Genomic DNA, 19,834 nt, shown 5'->3' on the forward strand with positions numbered 1-19,834 from the left:
CCTGACTGACCGGCACTCTGGCCCACAACTTTCTCCTGCTTTTTGTGGCTCCCACTCAGACTTTCAGTCATGCGCCCAGAGGTGGAAATATCTAAGTACGTATTGGACAAGTTGAGGCAGGGAAGGCGATAGAGAGTAAGGGTGGAGGTCTGCAAGGTTTTCAAGTGACTGGCGGTAAACGCCGAGAGGTAGGAATACCGAACGGGAGACTCCAGGGAGTGTATGCGTGTGCGCACAGACGTGTTTGTGTTTGTGGTGAAGACGAACTCGCGAACGATTCTCAGTAAAATGACTTGGGAGCTGCTACTGTGTGGAGAAAACAAACAGAAAGAGAGAGTCTGTGCTTGCGTAATCAGACAATAAGTGTGAGCATATCAACGGTTGCTTCCATTTGAGGGCACTGGCAGTGTTAAATGTCTCGTTCCCTGAGTGAAGACTGCACTTTAGTCTGTCTCTCTATACAGAATAACCCGTTTTAGCAGCTTGAAAACCCTCTTTTCATGACCCCCCTCCCCAACCCGTCTCCTCTCTGGTCCCTATCTCTCTCATCCCTAAACTCTTTCATGAGCAGTCTCTCAGGGGCACGGCGGTAACTCAACCCAACGCTCTTTTGTCTCCATTCTTTCCCTTATCCTTTCATCTTTTTAAACATTCAAGGGAAAAGGGGTTCAGTGAGACAGAAACCACCAATTGGTAAAGGAAAGAAAGAGATAGCATGTGAGAGAGTGACAGAAAAAACAGGGGGAGGCAGAGTTTCTTCCACTTTGTGCTCATCATCCAGTTTATGGCTCTCCTTTTCAACAAGGCCATTCAAGGTGGGGAGGCTCAGTGGCCATTCTCGCAGGTCAATGGCACTGAACTCTTGTCTGGTATGTGCTGCGCCGAGGACCTGCTGAACTGTCTGCCGGCCCGTTTGTCCCTCCACGGACCTCCGCTGCGTCTCCTGTCCCCCAGAGACCCGTCGGTGTACGGAGCAGCCAGCCAGCTGCTCCCGTTTCCAGACATTTACCTTTAAAGGTGATCTGTTAAACTTCCTTGAACAAGTTATGATAGCTCTATTAACTATATAAAAAAAATTTTTTTAACTTTTTGCAAAAAAAACAAAATCACCCTTAAGCCGTGATGTTTCGCTCACACATGAAAATGGCTGCAAAATGGTTGCACAATTACACAACTGTACATCATTGAAAAGCAGAAGTGGATTCTCCTGCACAACCAACAAGTTTAATTTAATTTATTTGGTTGGTACAAGTCACATTAATTTTTCTTGCTACAAACAAAGGTTAAAATGAAAAATGTTGTTGAGGATTTAACAAGAATGCATCAAATGTTTTCTGGTTGGTAAGTCAACAAAAAAAAACACTTGCCTTTTCCAGCAGCCATTGTACAGAGTATTTAGTGGTAAAACCACTAGCCTGACCTCTAAGCCTGTCACAGGTTGCTAAGTAACAGGCTAAGCTTGGCTGGAGTTGCTAGGCAACAGAGTAGTGCCAGTTGAATGAGACTTAATCAGGAGGATTTTGAAACTGCTAATTTTCCAGACACCAACCAAAACATTAACCGGCTGTCAACAGCTGGGTCATTTTTTAACTGCTTGGGCTGTTTTTCAGTTGAGACCCAAACCAACCATGTAAAGTGTGAATTATACATAACATGTGTCCTTTAAAGACAATCGCAAAACAATTTATGTGAAAATAAATCCTTACATTAACAAAAGTATGTTTCACACCAAAACAAAACTTAAAAAGGTGCAGAAAGACCTCAGCAATGATCTTCGAGAAGAAATAGTTTCTTAGCATCAATCTGGAAAGGCTTAGTCAGCCAAGTTAGCAAGTTTTCAGCAGCCATTGTACAGCGCATACAACGGTAAAACCAGCTGACCAAACAAACTGTAGCTCAGCTAAGGTTGCTAGGTAACGGATGGAACTCTGCTGGGGTTGCTAGGTAAATGACCAGTGCCTGCTGAACTGTTACATTATAATGTTTTTAAAAAAGATCTCCAAAAAAACATTAATTTATTGGCAAAAACGACTGGCTGTTGTTTTTGTTCTTTTTTAATTGTTTGGACTGTTTTTAGAAGCAGCTGAAACCCAAATGGACGTATAAAAACAGTCACAATATGAATTTTGCATAAGGCCAAGATGTCCGTGCTCATCCCACCTGCGCTGCAAGAAAATACACGCCTGTTTGTGCTGCAGCCTCTGCCAAATCACATAGCACTGCAGCACTTAACCATGAAACCAGCGCCTCTAGAAATCTGCACGGCCACAGGTGGCTGAGCCAAGCAGCAGAAGGAAAAACACCCAAGAATGAAACTCAAACGCAGGACAGCAGTCTGTTCAAAATCCGTTGCAACATAATGCATTGGGAAAAAAAACAACTTTGCCTGCAATGCCAATAAGTATTTTTGTTTAACAACCAACTGACTTTATGCTGCTACCGTCTGGATCCAGACCAGACGTTATTATGATCTCGCTAAGTGACATTTCTTTCTGAATTAGGAACATGGAAATCTCAGTTTTGCATATTTCAGTTGATCTGCAGCAGCTTTTCGACAGTTTATCTAATAATTTTCTGATTTAGATAAGAATACCGGTGAAGTTGTTTGGATACAGAGGGCCCTCACCCATTGCCGGTTCAGTAATTCAGTAAAGAAATTCTCCTGTAGTTGTGGATTTTTCATAAAGGAAATCTAAAATATTGAAAAGAAAATGCAGCTTGAGAAGCTGAAATATGCACAGCGCACAATTCAAGGATAAATTAAATAAATTAGGACAAAACTGCGACTTTAAAAAAAATCTACTCACAAAAATGTTAATGCAACACAAAGTGATTACCTTGTTGTCATGGTAACAAGGAACACATCCACCTGTTGACTTATACTCTAAAAATCTTCTTTTAATTGCTGTATTAAAATTTGACTAAATAGTTCATGCACCTGTTGATTTCTTCATTATAAAAGCCACACAGTATAATGCTGCCACTTCCTTGCTCATTTAGAGCATTGTGATTTATTTTCTTCTTTTAAAATAACATCTATTAAACTGCAGAGAACTGATCTGAAAGAAATAGCAGAAATACGAAAGTGTGAAAGAATCCAAAGGGAGGTTGGTACACATGATCCGTAAGCATGTCCTAACTATTATCATTAATTTAGTTGCTTTTATTATTATCAGTAATGTAATCAAGAACTTTATGTATTTTTTTAACTTTCCTTTTCTATCATATCAACAAAACCCCATTTTGTACTACCTAATGGACCGCACTGCGCTCTGTTTATGATTTTTTTCCCCACACATTTCGTTTTGTTTCTGTTTATTCACTTAATCTTGATACATGCATTTAATTTGTTTACATCACAATAATGAAAAAAAAAATTTAAAAGCATGTTCCACACTTGTGAAGATGCACAATTTATCACTATGATCTAAGATGGATTATCATATAGTGGTTTAAAAATGCAGTTATTCTGACATATTTTATTAAAGTAACTCATGAATTAGGAAGAGGGGGGCAGTAAGGACCCCAGGCCTCAGAAGTCTTAAGTACACCCCTGTTGCAACCAGAAATAAGGATTTAAAGGAAAAAATTTTAAAAGGTCTAAATTATGTTTCTCTCATGTTAATTTTTTCCCACATGTGCACCTTTGTTTTATTTGTAAAAGCCAGAATCAGTCATGTTTGCCACATGTTGTGATACTGAAAATCTGGCAGAAGCAACCAGGAAGCAATCTCCACGCAGACTGTTATTTGGCATTGAACTGAAGGTTACATCCTCCGGTTGGCTTGTGCCAAAAGGAATCATGTTGCAGCTCCTTGCGCTTGCAGATGGGAACCTTAATGAGTTCGGGCTTCCAACTTTGCTACAGCCTGTTTGCAATAAGTAACTCAAATACAAGATCATATAAAACTGAAACGTTTCTGGCTGCAGGCCAAAACCGCGTTGGTTTCTGTTGCAGTTTGAGTTAAAATGAGCAGAAAAAAATGACAAATGCACATTAATATTGTAAAAATTGATAGCGTTTAGCATAAACAGCCTTGATTGTTCCTTTTTTGTATTACAGTTTAAGTCAGAAGTTTACACACACTCATCTTGTGTTTTTAATGAATTTACAAAAATACATGCAAAGGTTTCAACTTATAATGGATTTAATTTAATTGACTCTGGGTCAAAATTATACATACACCCCTGTTGATTTTGTTTCAAACTCATGGGAGTCCTGAAACATCCCAACCAATTTCCTTTCATCTGAGGTTGACAGTTGGAGAATCCCTCTAGATTACAAAATGTAGATTTTAATAACTTTGCTTTTTATTGTTGTTTAAATTAATGATCATGGAATATTTTGTTGCTTAGAAATAACTTCAGAGTGTAAATCAACATTTTTCCGCCTTATGAGCAACTCATGCATCCTGTCAGGTTCCTGTGTGTTTCTGTTGACCAGAAAATGCACAAATTGGAATTACAAAAATTAATTTGCTTAAAGTAAACACACCAATTCCAATAAATACATTTCTGTTGTGTCAAAACTAACTTTTTGATCATTCTTGAATTACAATCAGGGTCCGCACAAAATCGGTCCAGGCGCCTCAAATGGACCTCGGGCCACACTTTGAAAACTGTAAAACTTTCAGCATCACTTGAGAAAATCCACAATAAAATGTAACTTTTACAGCCAATTCTTGATATAAAAAAATATTTGAATTAGTAAATAATATACTTGATTTACTCTTTAGATAAAGACGTCAAACGCAAGCTTCAAATGAATAACTTCCGTGATTGGTGTATGTAAACTTCTGACCGCATGTGTTTATGTTAATATTACAGTTTACATTTGTTGTATGACTTCTACAAGTGTTTCTCGTTTAACACCGTCTTCCCCCTCCCCAAAAAAAGGTTAGTTGAGTCAAGTTAGCATATAACACCGGAAGTGTCCTATTTCAGCTTCAAAATAAAAGCACTCCGTCGCTCCTACACAGGCGCCGCTCTGAAAAGAGTTTTATTCAGAAGTTCCAAACCGGAAGTGTTGTTGGTAGCTTAAGCTAGCTTGTAGCGTGGGTTTCAGGCGGAGCTCAGAGCCATAAAACATTAGCCGAACTTCTTCCCCAGCTCCACTCGCTCACCTATTTGAACTGAAACACACTTTCCGAGAAAGCGCCCTCCACGGCGGACCAACATATGGGAATATTTCGAGGCTCACTTCCATTTTTAAAACTTCCCACGTTGCATTTTCCCCCTCCTTTCATTGGAAGCGCTCCCTGGAGAACAGGAGTTTTTTAAAAATAGTTTCTCAAGCTGCGCTACTTTTATTTATTCCATTCTTCCAAGTGGGCTCCTCTCTTTGCACGCATGCGATGTCACGGATTACTAAACGGAGAAAGAAATGTTTGACTTTGTATCCAGTGTTTCCAAGTGAAAGTGATTTTTGAGTATTTTTTTTTTAAAGAAACCAGTTGAGCAACTGGCGACAGGACTCTATAATCAATGTGGTGTCAGCTGGAAGGACGCGGGGTCCGGATCTCACCTAAACGGTACATATATAAATCCTCCTTATTGTTACTACTATTATTTACATGAATAAATGTTTTAAACTAATGCAAACTGCTATAAAAATAATCACATTTAGCCCCATAAACTTTAATTAATCTATTTTCCTCTTGTTCAGACATGCGGAGACATGCAAGCTTTGTAGCATTATTCTCCCGCTGTGTTTTTGAAGTTCTCCCACTTCATTTTTTTTGCATTTATCTTGGCCGTCTTGCGCTTTTTAGGCTGCTGCGCATTTTGTTTTCTTTGGCAGTCACTCAGGTGAGGTGAGAGCTACAGAGTCACGGTCCCGACCCGCAGGTAGATCACACACACAACGCCGTGTTGATGTCTAAACTCCGGCTTGTCAGCGAGATAATGGGCCGAGCTGGCGCTGTGGGTGGCATTCCGCTTTTTAGCGAAAAAATGCAAGTGCGAACAGCGCAAGGAGAAAGTTTTTCCTCTTATAGTTGGGGGTCTTTGCATGGATTGAAACGATCACAAAGTTTGAATTAATTGGATGTTTGCACGGCGGGACGCCAAACATTAACCTGGATGGGTTTTTCTCCCCCTATGTCACTAAATTAGAAACATGCAGAAGTTGCACCCGTCTGAGTTTCAGAGGGTTTCTGAACAAATATGTGCAAAAATAGAATGAAAAAAACCTGGTAAGTGAGACAAAAATCATGTGGAATGTGTTTAAATTGGCATTAGAGGTTGCAAAAGTTGATCCAAAACATATAAAATCTTTTGGATGCAAACTAAACATTCAAAAAAAATAACCTTCTGCCTTTTTAGAGATTAGAGAAAGTTTCTGTTTTGGTGGAAAGTTTGACTTCTTTAACAAAAGGTCATCCATTTTCCAAAGATTTAAAAACCAGAACTTTTCAGGATTAAAACCAGACAAACTCAGCATCTCCTCAATCAGATCAATTAGCTTTTAGTGTAAAGGTCCTTAAATTTAAAAACTTGTTCATCTCTTCTGGTGAATTAAAGTTCAGTTTTATTGGAGCAAAACGTTACATTCTCAGAACAGAAAAACTCGAAAAGCAAATAAAAAGCTTAATAAAGAGACTGTAATGATTTTATTACAGATTAATAAAAGAGAAATTAAGATTATTAGCAAGAGAAAATCCAGAAAAATTAATTGCTGGATGTTATTTGTTTATGCATGAAAGAAGTATTTGTTCTTCACCTTTATGGGCTTTTTAAGCTTAAAGGAAAGTAAAAGAAAATCCATCCTGCTGGTGATGCATTTATGGCTCAAAAGAGGTGGGATTTCTTAGCTTTGATGCATTCATTGAGTAGGAGAAAACATTTTTGACTCTCGTTTTTAAGAGGGATCTGCTTCAGTTTCCTGCAGCTCCTCGAGTTGCACAACTTCAAAGAGTCCTGATTAGCGCAGGACGGGGCGCAGTCGCAACTCTGAGCACGCAGAGCGCATTACGGGGCCGCCAGGCTGACGTTCGCCACGCCGGAGGAGGGCGACTACTCTGCAAACACGCTAACGAGCAGCAGCCTCCGCCAGGCGCGGAGCCGCTTTGTGGCGTCTGCTCGCCATAAAGCACCACCATTTACGTAAAAATATTCAGTTCAGCTCACGTTTCCCATGTTTCTCCATGAAGTTGAATGTATTTTGTAACTCTGGAGGAGCTGCAGAGATTCACAGCGGCAGGAAAAACAGCCAGCAGCATCATGCTGTGGGGAAGACACAGATCAGGCGAACCTGAAAGTACCTTGAGTTTCACCCTGCAACATACAGAGTGGGTTAAGTCGAACCATGATCATGCATTAGAATGGCCTAGTCAAAGCCCAGATCAGAATCTGTGGCAACACCAGAAAACTCAGGTTTATAAATGATCTCCATACATTCTGACTGAGCTGCAACTACTGGGCGGCTCTGCAAAATAAATGTTTCACATTTTTATTAGTGCACAACTTTAAAGCTTTCTGCACTGCAAAAACACAAAGTCTTACCAAGTATTTTAATCTAGTTTCTAGTGCAAATAAGAAATAAGACAAAACTAATTTACAAGTAACTTTTAATCAATATTAAAGAATTAAAACAAGATCCTATATCTTGGCGAAAAGTTACTTTTTAGTTAGGTTTTACTTTTTTAAGTGCATTAAGATATTTGGACAAGAAACTAGACCAAAAATACTTGGTGCAATTCTGTGTTTTTACAGTGAATATAAGTAAACCACATTAAGATCTGTTACGATTTGTGAATAATTTTGCAACATCCTGCTAGATGTTTGTTTTTTTGTTTCACTTTTATTTGTTTTCTATTGTAACAAAGAGATTGTTATTCAAATGAATCAAAATGTAAAATGTTTTATCTAAATGTGTCTAAATACAGCTCTCCTTCAAATATTTGTTCAAAAAATAGAAAAATCTGGTAAATTTGTTGAAATTTTGTTGGATTACACTTATAGAAATAATCAAATTAAATTTAACCAAGTAAATATATTAAGTTATAACGGTAAACAAAGGAAGTTTGACAAAACATTTTGATTAAAAGTATTTTCATTTTTCAGTGTACATAAGGAGGGGAAAAGTTGATATTTTGACACATTTTTATCATATTTACTCACACAAAAGGCAGTTAAAGAGTTAAAAGAAGCACGAATGTCCAAACTTCTTCTGTTTCTGAGCATTTCCATGCAAGACGTCCAATTAATCTGCAGTCATCGTCTGCGCTAATCAAACAATAAGATCACTGAAATGAATTCTGGTTAAGGTCATAGTTGGGTCTGTTTATGGGTTTCATGTTTAATTCAGGGTTTTTTCCCCTCTTCTTCTCTTCATTTCAAAGAAAATCAAACATGGAGATCAGGACCTTCATGCAGACCGGTTGGGTCTGAGCCAGAAGGGGTGGAAGAGCGTCGTGGTCGTCGGTTAGCGCCGCGGCTAAATGATGCGCGTCATTGTAGCAAATGGAGCGCGGCGATGAAGTGCCGCCGCGTTTTTACAAAAACAACACTTACGGGGGAAAAGCCTGCCTGTCTGCTTTCAACAGTCTGAGAAATACTGAGCTTAGGATGGTTTCTCAGGTCTGGATAAGTAAGAAAGCAGCGATTCTTCTAGAGTTTACTCACAATTCTGTTATTTAGAACATAAGAAATATACATTTTGTCAAAAAAACAGCAATTAAAGCTCAAATATCAACATCTACCTTTGATTTGCCACATTAAACCTGAGTTTTTAATCAAAATTTGCTGATAAACAATCAAAAATAGAAATTGACCATTTTACTCTTTTTTTAGATCCTTTCATGGTTTTGAACTGGATATTTGACAAGAAAAATAATTTTATTCATAGAAAATCAACCTGTTCTTTAAAGAATCATCATCCAGTTCTGATTTGAACCAAATTCAGCCAGTTTTGCACTGCAAAAACTATTCCAAAACTAACTTGGAAGTAACTTTTCAGCAAGATATAAAAACTTGTTTTAAGTAAATAATTTGTTAATATTGGTAGTTCCACTAGCAGATCATTTCATTGGCAACATGGGAAAAATGTCTTGTTGTAACTGAATTCATTTCCAAGTAGAACTAGTATTTTTTTTAATCAATATTAAGAATTATTGATTTTAAATAAGCTCCTATATCTTGCTAAAATTTACTCCTAAGTCAGTTTTGTCTTATTTCAAATGTACTAAGATATCTGCTCTAAAAATTAGACCAAAATCTGGGTAAGATTTGAGTTTTTACAGTGCGATTCATGGTTTCTGTAACATACAACTAAAAGAAAAAAACATTTTAGTGCCTGAATTTATAGAATAGTTATTAAGGAACATAGTAGTGGCAGAATAATGCTGTGGGAATCCGGTCCTTGATAGAAGTTGATGGAAACCAGTAATAGGATGCAAAACTTTAAAGACTGAGGTGGAGGTTCACAAACAAGCAAATCTACCAAAGCATATTTATATGTTGGAACGGCCTAGTCAAAGTCCAGACCTAAATTCAATTAGGAATATGTTGCAGAACTTTAAATTGACGTTGACATTCGTTTTCCATCTTTGTTTGACATTTCACTGTCTGGTTGAGACAAAGTACTGACCCGGTTCGACAGAACTGATTACAGACATTCACACATAGATTTACAACAAAAACATCTCAGAGGTCAATTTTTACAAATCTAACGTCACAAACATCACGATTCTGGATATAAATGTAGAACAAAACAGTCACTGCCCAGCTGGAAGACGATGTTCATAAGGTCCAGGGCCGGCCAAAGCCTTTCTGGGGCCTTCAACAGATTTTCATTTGGGGCCCTCATACCAACATGTCAACACTAGATGCTAAGCTTTTTTAAATAAACATTTCATCGCCTGAAATGCAATAACACAGCATTCCTTTAGCCACAATTATGCCATTTGAAGACTTCTGGGTGGAACATATTTGCAGAAAAATAAGTTGTTTTTTTTTTATCTCAAACTTGATATTTTTGTATTTGTACAGTTTTGGCTTAACATTTGCTCTAAATATGTTGTTCTACCATCAGTTATATATTTTTTTTGCTTTCTAGAGCCTCGTTACTTAATTAGTTGACGATTATTTAAATAGTCCAATTTATCACAATTAATCTGATTATTCATGCTTGCTTGATGCTGTTGAGGGGCCCCTAGTTGTGTGAAGGCCTTAAGGAGCCGCTTAACTCGCATATATCTTGGGCTGGCTATGTTTGTGGATCATATCAATAACAAAAACTCAATTAGTAAATTTTCTATAATCAAAACCTGCAAAGCCGAGTAATTAATAGTCGGAAAATGCTGGAATCCTGGCTCAGCGCCACCCAACTGGCACGCTTCTCCACCGTTTAGAGATCTGTCAACATTTGTAGCTTATATGCAAATTTTCCCTTCATTAAAAGTGAAATTTGGCAGACTGGATGGATCGGTTGCTGGCTTGATGTGATTTATGTTCGGAGCACCCGAGGGAACCTGGTCCCTTCCCCTGCTGCCACACGCATTGTGTCCGGGGCGCGGCTGACGATACGTCCATCAGTCGTCACAGCAACTCCCTCACTTTTTATCTCGCGTCCACCTGAGCTTAGCGCCCGGCTCCCCGCAGCCCGAGGAAACTACGATCGGCGCTCCAGTCATGCATCGCTGACATTCCCGTCATTCTGACAGTTTCAGCTCTTTCTTCTCGCAAACAACCAAATCGGCGCTGCGTAGGCCGATGCACTGCAAAAACAGAAAGTAGTAGTTTTATCTAGATTCTAGTGCAAATATAGTTCAGTTTCAATAAGAGAAAACTAACTTACAAGTAACTTTTCAGCAAGAAATAGGAGCTTTGTTTCAGTAAAACATCCATTTAAAACATAGCAGTTCCTCTGGCAGATTATTCCACTTGTAACAAGACACTTTTACAAAGTTATAAAGAGAAATAATTTACCAATAAAACTAGAACTTTATCAACATTAAGTAATATTTGCCTTAAAACAATCTCATATCTTGCTAGAAAAAAGTTACTTTTAAGTCAGTTCTGTGTTAAAGATTTCAAGCCAACTTGTTCCTGGACTTTATTTACTACACTGCAAAAATACAAACTTTTAGTAGGTATTTTTGGTCTAGTTTCTACTACAAATGTCTTATACTTGAAATAAGAAAAAATTAGCATATATGTAGCTTTTTAGCCACATATAGGAGTTTGTGTTAAGTCAAGACTTCCTTAAGACTGCCAGATTATTTCAGTTATGGGGAAATGTTTTGTTAAGTTAAATAATCAGCCAATTTTAATCAAAATTAGGGAAATATTGGCTTAAAACAAGTCATCTTGATGAAAACTTACTTATAAGTTAGTTTTGTCTTATTTCAAGTTTACTAGAAAGAAAACCAAAACCACTTTAGGATTTGTGTTTTTGCAGTGTACCAGTAGAACAAATAAGTCAATTTTGTTTTATCTGTTTTATTGACTGTTTAATTTAACTACACTGCAAAGAAAAAAAAAATCTTACAAAGTGTTTTTGGTCTAGTTTCTAGTGCTAATATCTTAGTACACTTGAAATGAGACAAAACTAATTTACAAGTAACTTTTCAACAAGATATAGTAGCTTGTTTTAAGTTAATAATCCCTCAATATTGATAATAAAAATATTATTTCACTTGTAAGTGAAATACAGTGGAACTAGTTCGTTATCAATATTAAGTAATTATTGACTTAAATAAACCTCCTATCTTACTAAAAAGTCACCTGTAAGTTAGTTTTGTCTTATTTCCAGTGTACTAAGATATTAGCATTCTAAATTAAAAACTCTTGGTTTGATTTCGTGTTTTTGCAGTGTGCGTGCCGCCTGAATGAAAGCCCGCTGTGGCTGCCACAAAGACGGGGGTGACTGGAATATTTGTCGTGTTAGTCAGAGGGCAACCTCGTGTTGAAATGCGGATGAATCATGCCTTCCCGCCTCGCTGCGCTTCATTTCATCCACACAGACTCACGGACGGCTGAAAGCGTCCGTCTCCGTCCCGGGAAATGTTTACATTTTTCAATGGCTGTGTAACCGTTATCACAGCTCCTGGGAGCGCCCTGGGAGTCGGTACTGGCTCCGTTTGTAATAACAGTTACAGCTGAAATGATGCAGGTTATGGCATGCAGGATATTTAATGTTGCCATCTCTCAATAACGGAAGCTCATTCAGCCTAATGAATCAGTCGTTTGACGTTCCAGAGTAGAACAGAATCGCCCTGCGGCTGAGTTCAGCAAGGATACCTGAGGTTTAGGCGTCGTGTGATCTGGTGTTTGATTTACAACTAAAATCCTGTTAGTCTTACAAGAGCTACTGGCAAAAAGAAGCAGCATTTTTTAGATTTTATGTCAATAAAACCTCCACCTTGTGCTAACAAGTTCAGCTTTCAGGTAAAACAATGCCAAAACACAGAAATAAGTCAGTTTTGTATTTTTCATGTTCACTGGAAAAACATTACATTTTACCAAGTATTTTTATACTTCAAATATCTTCAGACTCTTGAAAAATGATAGAAACCAGCTTACAAGTAACTTTTCAGCAAGATATAGCTTTTTATTAAGTGAGTAATTCCTTAATATTGATGAAAAAGTTCTTGCTAAGTGAAATAATCTGCTACTGGAACAAGTACTTTTTTATTTTAATCAATATTAAGCAATTATTGACTCAAAACAAGCCTCTATTTCTTGCTGAAAAGTTATTTACTAGACCAAAAATACTTTTAAAGAAGACTGGGACAAAATTTCTGTTCAGCAGCAAGGCAAAAAAAAACAAACATTTTTGTATTTTTGGTCTAGTTTCTAGTGCAAATATCTCAATCCACTTAAAATAAGACAAAACTAACTTACAAGTAACTGTTCAGCAATATATGAGCAAATAATTGCTTAATATTGATTAAATCAAAAACCACTAGTTCCACCGGCAGATTATTTCACTTACATCTAGTATTTTTTCATCAATATTAAATAATTACTAACTTAAAGTCTTATTTCTAACTGGAAAGTTACCTATAAGTTAGTTTTGCCCTTTTTTAAGTGTACAAAGATATTTACACTAGAAACTTTACCAAAAATACTTAAAATTTGTGTTTTTTGCATCATTGCTGTTAAGGAATTTATTTATATTTTCTTTAGAGTGTTACTTTAAGTCAAAGGGTGTCCAAAGTGTGGTCTGGGGGCCACTTTGTGGCCCTTGAAATGTTCCTGTGCAGCCCCCAACCACAAGACACAAATATGACCAAGAAAATAGGAAAACAAGGAAATCTGTATGCCTTCTTCTTAAGAAAACAGATTACTGTGTTAATATTTTAGTAGTAAAGTTTAAAAAACAACTTATTTTTGTATTTTTATTTAAAAAATAATTCAATTTAGGGCAATTGAAAAGGGCAAACAAAGTTCAAGTCATATCATTCAAGCATCTTCAAAGAGGAGAGATCTCCAGTAGCAGTCAGTCTTGCAACCATTCTGGAGAGACCTCTGACTGAAGACAGTCTCATTACAGTCATGACATGCTAGCAGCTCAACATCAGGTAGCAGAGATGATATTTCATTGCAAAAATGTCCTGTATGACAGCATCAGTTGTTGGGAAGCTCTGCTCATCCTCATTTGCTTTTGCTGCGCCTCGTTAAATCTCTGTCAGGTTAGAGAGATGAAGTCTGGGATACGATCCTGACCCGTTGTGATGGGTGGATGAAGTGGTTTGAATTTCTCTTTCAACTCCTCTGGGGTTTGGGGTCATAGTTCAAGTATTATTTGAGCTTTGAAGGTGCTAATCAGATCCTCCTGAACAAAACAAACAGGAGGCACCTTGTTGCCACAGTTACGCTTCATAACAATAATCCTAAAGTAAAAAAGTAGGAGTAAAAATCCTTCCAGCTACACAGCTGGAGGGATACCAGGGATCAAAAAATCAGAAGGAATAATTGCACAAAAAAAAACAACAAAGCCTAGATCGTAGAGAGAGAAAAGTTTCCTATCTTTCTGTCCTCATAACGCATAAAATACTAACTTACCTTCTTAAGTTTTGAATTTGATGTGAAAGGCGATTTTGTTCGTCTAAGGGCATATGTCACATAAATCCTTGTAAAAAAATCTAACAATTTTTGTAAGAAATTCACATTTTGCACGTTTTGTACTTCCATTTGGATCTTTACTGCTTCTGCATTGAGATGAGCCGTTTCAAAAAACTTCAGAATGTAACGTCACAAAGTATCAGTGACAGCCCGTTACCTAGCAACCGCAGCGGAGTTCTGCCCGTCACCTAGCAACTCAAACTGAGCTCCAGCACGTTTGGTCAGCTAGTTTCATCTCTGTATGCGCTGCATAATGGCTGCTGGAAAAGAGAAGTATTTTATTGTTGACTTACCATCCACAAAACACTCACTGCATTCTTGTTGGTTGTGCAGGAGGCTCCACTTCTGCTTCTCAGAGATGTACTGTTGTATAATTTTTCATTTGTTTGAAGCCATTTTTACATGCGAGTGTAAACACTGAGCCAGCAGCAAATTATTTGGATGTAAAATGACTAGAGGCCCTAACACTGCTCATTTTGAACCAAGCTAAATGTAATGAACATGCTTTGTATAGACTGTAGACCTAAACTAATCCGTTCAAGGAAGCATAACAGGTCACCTTTAACAGGAAACTTTAGATTTTCAGGGGAAAAAGTCACAGCTCTGAATTAGCAAAGCTCTAATTTATTCTCTCTGGTTCTCTTCCATTGATTTAACGAGTCTGAGTTGAGCACATACCAGATTGTCAGCGTCTCCGTTTGAAGGTCAGTTCCTCATTCAGCAGAATCTCCAGCATTCCCCTCCTGGGCTCCACATGAAGAAAAGTGCGATCTCTCTGTTCTCGGTCCTGTTTTTCCACAAGTTCTGCCAAGATTTTAAAGCCATACGTCAGCAGCTGAAGCTCTTCAGTCATAAAGCTGAGAGCCGCCAGTAAAAACACTCGTTTTACACCCTAATTGGGCCTCACTGTTTCACCGTCAAAGCTGCCAGAGCCGGCCCAAAGTATATGTGAGTTAAATGGCTGCTTAAGGCCCCCACGCCACTAGGGGGCCCCAAAGAGCATCAAGCTAGCATAATAAAAATATTTATATTCAAAACAACATTGAATAATACAAACTAAATGGTATTACACATGGAAAAACTATTTCTATATTATTATTATTATTTATAGTTGCCAACCTTTGGTTACCTAGCAACTCACTCACTCTTTTGTTGCCTAGCAACAACTTGTTCGCTAAATTGCAAAGCAGCAGTTTCAGGTTTTGCCAGCATTCCTCATTGTTCTTAAAAAATAAAAATAAAAAACAACGGAGTGGAGTGAAAACTGAGGATAAAACAAGAAAGATCCCGCCACCAGTTTTTACAGTATTTCAGACATTTTAAACAAAAAACGAATCAATAGTTATCGGTAGATTGATATGAAATGCTTATGTCAGGATAAGTGTCTCAGCCATATCGTCCAGCCCAAAGTTTAAAATACTTAAAATAATATGGCACACTTAAATACCATTCAGCATTTCAAAATTATTAAATTTTTTTAGTTTCCTGCTCCTGTAAGGTTAAAATCATCAGTCATAACACTGGTATAATGTAAGCTAAATACAAATAATGATGACAGAAGCCTGGGAATGATAAATCATCTGGTATGAACATGTTGGTGTGGGGGGCCCAAATGAAATCTGCTTAGGGCCCCAAAAAGGCTTTGGTCATCCCTGCCCACAAATTCTTAAAAGTTATAATAATAATAATACATAAGATTTTTGGAGCACATTTTCAGAAACAAAGACACTGATATTGTCTTAGGTGAAGTGACATTTGTGACATTTGGTTTGTAAAAATTATGTTCTAAGATGTTATATCTAATTTTTTTTTTTTATCTATTATGAAGGGCCCAAAATGAAAATCTGCCCAGGGCCCCAAAAACGCTTGGGCAGGCTGTGGAAAATATGAACGTTGTCTTCGTAATGGGCAGTTATCGTTTTTGTCCTACATTTATATCAAAACTCGTGAACTTTGTGACATTTGGTTTGTAAACATTCAGCTCTAAAATGTTTTTGTTTTTTAACAGTTGTTTTTTGGGCGGGGCGCAGGGGGTCTGGAAGCTGAAATTTTAATTGAAATATGAATTAACGCCGTCTCTCTTCTCCTTGTCAGCTGATACGTCCTGGGAGTGATGCACTGGCTTCCCCTGGTTGCCATGGTGATCGCCTCGGCCCTGCCCTTCCCTCACAACCCCGCGACCGCGCAGCCCAGCGAGGATCGTAAACAGACCTCCACCTCAGAAGAGGAGAACTGGATAACCTACGAACCGTTCAGCAGTCCGGACGTTCCCGCAGAAGAAGAAGAAGCAGAACCACTCAGGACCGAGGAAATTTCCCAGGAAAACTCGCTACCAAAGGACTCCAAAGCCAGCAGGAAAGATGGCGACTCGGACCCCATACCGCGCCATTTTAGGACAGGCGCAGCCGAGGACAGCCCCTCCGTAGATGTCGGGTTGGGTCTGGAAATAGACGAAATGTTTCTGGACGCACATCCCCGCGTCCTGTTCTCGCCCTCGCCGTTGCCGCCGGAGCATCCGCCGCTGCTGCTGATGTTGGAGAACGGGCTACTGGAGGACGACAGCGACGGAGACATAGAGGGTCACGGGGATCGCGCCGCCGACCGGACCACGCCGACTCCGACATGGGCGGACTACAACAAGGGCCCCGCCGACGAGGCGTACCGCCCGGTGAAACGGGACAAACGTTCACACCTGATGGATACCCGCAGGGGGGAGAAGTCCGTGTGCGAGTCAGAAAGCGCGTGGGTCAACAACAAAACCACCGCCATCGACTCGCACGGCGAGCGGGTCACCATCGTCCCGCAGATCCAGACAATGACGGGCGCGCTCAAGCAGTACTTTTACGAGACGCGGTGCCGCCGGCCCGACGGGCAGAGCGGCTCGAGCAGGACGCGGGGAGCGGGCGCGAGGTCCGCGGCGGCCGGCGTGGCCGGGGCCAGCTGCCTCGGCGTGGATAAAAAACAATGGCGGAGCGAGTGCAGAGAGAAGCAGTCGTACGTCCGCGCGCTCTCCAAGGACGCCAAGAACAAGATGGGATGGCGGTGGATCCGGATAGACTCGTCCTGCGTCTGCGTGCTGCTGTCCAGAACCAATCAGGGGAAGGACGTGATGACGAGGCGCAGGAGAGTCTAACGCAAGGAAGGAAGACACGTTTGGACGTCCTGTCTCCTTCCCCCATTTTATGACTTTTACAAAAAACAAGAAGACCTCAATGCTAAATGATTTTAGGGAAACTGTTATATAGACAGAGGTGGGTAGAGAACGATGGCATGTTAGGAGCAATTAAAAAAGAATAACATTTGTGGAAATATTGAGAAAACTCTGAGCATCGAGAGTTGAACATTTGCAAGAAATTTTGTTTAAATGCCTTCTAAAATTTTCCAGAAAAGAAGGAAATTTCATAATTTCAATCGAATTTTCTAGAAAAAAAGATGGAAGTTTCTTAGTTTAAGCAGTCGGAAATTTGTGAGAAAGAAAAAAATTCCAATTTTGAGATCTGAGAAATTTTCTAGACAAAAATTATAAATTTCTGAGTTAGAAAAGTCAAAAATTTACAAGAAAACCAAAAATGTTGAGATCTCAGAAATTTTCTACAAAAAACAAGGACATTTAGAATTAGAATTAGAAAAAAGAATTAATTTACGAGTTTGAAGTCAAAAATATGAGAAAATAAATCGTATTTTGAGGTCTCAACTAATTTTCTACACAAAGTCTTTCCAAAGGTCAAATATTTTCGACTTTTTTTGAATCTCAGAAATTTCCGTTTTTTCTAGAAATTCTTTTTAGATGAATCTAAAAATTTGAGTTTACTTGGCAGAAATTTACTCCTTTTTTCCTTAAAGAGAATGACCCTCATACGCCGCTGTAGTAGAGAACACAAATGTTGTACTCAAGTAAGAGTAGCCCGACTTCAACAAGGGATGCAAACAATTAATAAAATTAGTTCAAATTGATTAAGTCAGTGTTGTAGTTTGGCTGCAATCCGGCAGAGGGTGCTGCTGGTCATGCTTAAGCGAGCCAGTTAATACAGAAACAAAGATGGCAGCGCCATACCAGAATGGGAAAGAGAAGCGGTCCAAACAAAGTCATGCAAGATGCACTTTATGCAGTTCTGTTTAGAAATATAAACATTTGACAAACTCCTAAAGTTTAAAAAAAATTTGGGTTTTTTTGTTTTGTTTTTTTTTTTATTCAGCATATTATGACAAATTTAGCCCTTCATGTTATGGAAAGACAGCCAGAAAACTCAGGGTTTTAACAAAATGGCTGCTTATCAACTCATTAATTGATAACATGCATCTCTAAATTCAACACATTTTTCCTCAAGTAAAAGTAAAAACTACAAAAAATTACTCAAGACTGACTAAACAGATCATCTGATTTAGAATGAATAAATGTGACGTTGTGTCCAAATTCTGGTGTTTTAAAGACTAAAGTGAACAAATTAATACATACAAATATCATGATTACAGAATAACAGCTTGAGGCAGCAGATGAAGCATTTTTCCAAATAAAAAAACTATAAAACTAATATTGTCAAATGTACTTTGTTGAAACAGGGTGAAATGCTTCCAGTGCCAAATGGTTCAGCAGACAGAAAATTAGAAAAACAATTCAGTGAAATTAGCTCAAGAATAGCAAAACTTTGTAAAATATATTACTCAAGTAAAAGTATATTTTTCAAATAAATGTAAGTAGTTACTACCCACCTCTGTATATAGAGATTTTACACCAAGAAGTACTGTTTTTGTATGATTTATCTTTCATAACCTAAGTTATTTTTGCCTAGTATGTAAGCATGTCTTTGATATTAATATATTTCCTGCTGTGTCTACAACACGACACCAGTATACCTTTTCTGTATCGCCGTGTGTATTTATAGAAGACGTCTTCATGCAGTAGTAGCTCTCTCCGGTGTCTGATGATGATTCCAGCCTTTGGGTCACTCGCCTTGTAAAAGCAAAGAGCGCCACCTACTGAGATTTAATTTCACTGCTCCAAACTGTTACAGCTGTGGGTGAATTTTACAGGATCTGGGTTGTAAATTATGTGACACCTAAAGAAGATCTGATTACATGATATGATAATTAAAGACATTTGTATTTTAGTATTTTTGAGCACCTTTTAATGCATTTTTTAAATTAGCTTTCAATGCATTTGTTTTATTTTTAGTGCTTCTTTGCATATATTATCATTTTTCTATATATATATTTTCTTTTTAAAGTGCTTTCTCTGCAAAAATCAGACTACTTTGTTCGTGTCGTTAAGATTTTGTTTATTTTCAAAGCAGGTAAAGCTAAAAAAGGTATTATAATAAACTTATTTATCCATTTTTTATTGCAGAGATAATTCAAATCATTTCAAAAAATACTTTATTTACTCCAAAAGGAAATTAAATGCATCTCAAATCATCTAAGGATTTTCAGAGTTTTGACCAGGAAGGATCTCCAGTAGCAGTCAGTTGTAACAAATCAGAAGTGGCCTAAAATATCACAATTTAGCAATTGTGATATTTTCCATTAAGTAAGATGAATTAATATCACACACGTGAAAAAGTTTGTTCACTCAGTGAGTCATTAAAAAACATCCTCCTGCCACTTCCTGCCCGAGTCTTTCCCCCCGGTAGCAACATCCGGTTGTTGATCACGTGACTTGCGTGATGCGGAAAGAAACGTGCTACCATTGCAATTTTGCGAAATACATACAGCCGAAAAATATGACGGCTTAATAAGATAGAAAAAAATGAATGAATGAGAAAAAATT

General features: G+C 38.2%; 1 protein-coding gene and 1 long non-coding RNA gene across 3 annotated transcripts; one reads left to right on the forward strand and one right to left on the reverse strand.

Annotated features, from left to right (window-relative positions):
• Positions 1–5,055: 5,055 nt before the first annotated feature.
• On the forward strand, positions 5,056–19,181 carry ntf4 (neurotrophin 4). Of its 2 annotated transcripts, XM_032588489.1 has the most exons (3): positions 5,056–5,531; positions 5,772–5,847; positions 16,165–19,181. In XM_032588489.1, the coding sequence occupies exon 3, from the start codon at positions 16,184–16,186 to the stop codon at positions 17,201–17,203; it is 1,020 nt and encodes a 339-aa protein (XP_032444380.1). In that variant the 5' UTR covers positions 5,056–5,531; positions 5,772–5,847; positions 16,165–16,183; the 3' UTR covers positions 17,204–19,181. The 2 variants fall into 2 exon arrangements, with proteins under 2 accessions (XP_032444380.1, XP_032444379.1); XM_032588488.1 differs by lacking the exon at positions 5,772–5,847 and having other exon boundaries at positions 5,057–5,531.
• On the reverse strand, positions 13,317–15,121 carry LOC116736176 (uncharacterized). The gene is made up of 2 exons (XR_004342499.1): positions 14,749–15,121; positions 13,317–13,780 (listed from the first exon to the last, which is right to left on the reverse strand). It is a non-coding gene; the product is annotated as an uncharacterized LOC116736176 (long non-coding RNA).
• Positions 19,182–19,834: the final 653 nt, after the last annotated feature.

The sequence above is a fragment of the Xiphophorus hellerii genome, chromosome 16, assembly GCF_003331165.1.
Source record: "Xiphophorus hellerii strain 12219 chromosome 16, Xiphophorus_hellerii-4.1, whole genome shotgun sequence".
NCBI lineage: Eukaryota > Metazoa > Chordata > Actinopteri > Cyprinodontiformes > Poeciliidae > Xiphophorus > Xiphophorus hellerii.

Bases quoted from the DNA above. Each gene is read 5' to 3' on its own strand.
- ntf4 (XM_032588489.1), top strand. From the start codon at position 16,184: ATGCACTGGCTTCCCCTGGTTGCCATGGTGATCGCCTCGGCCCTGCCC.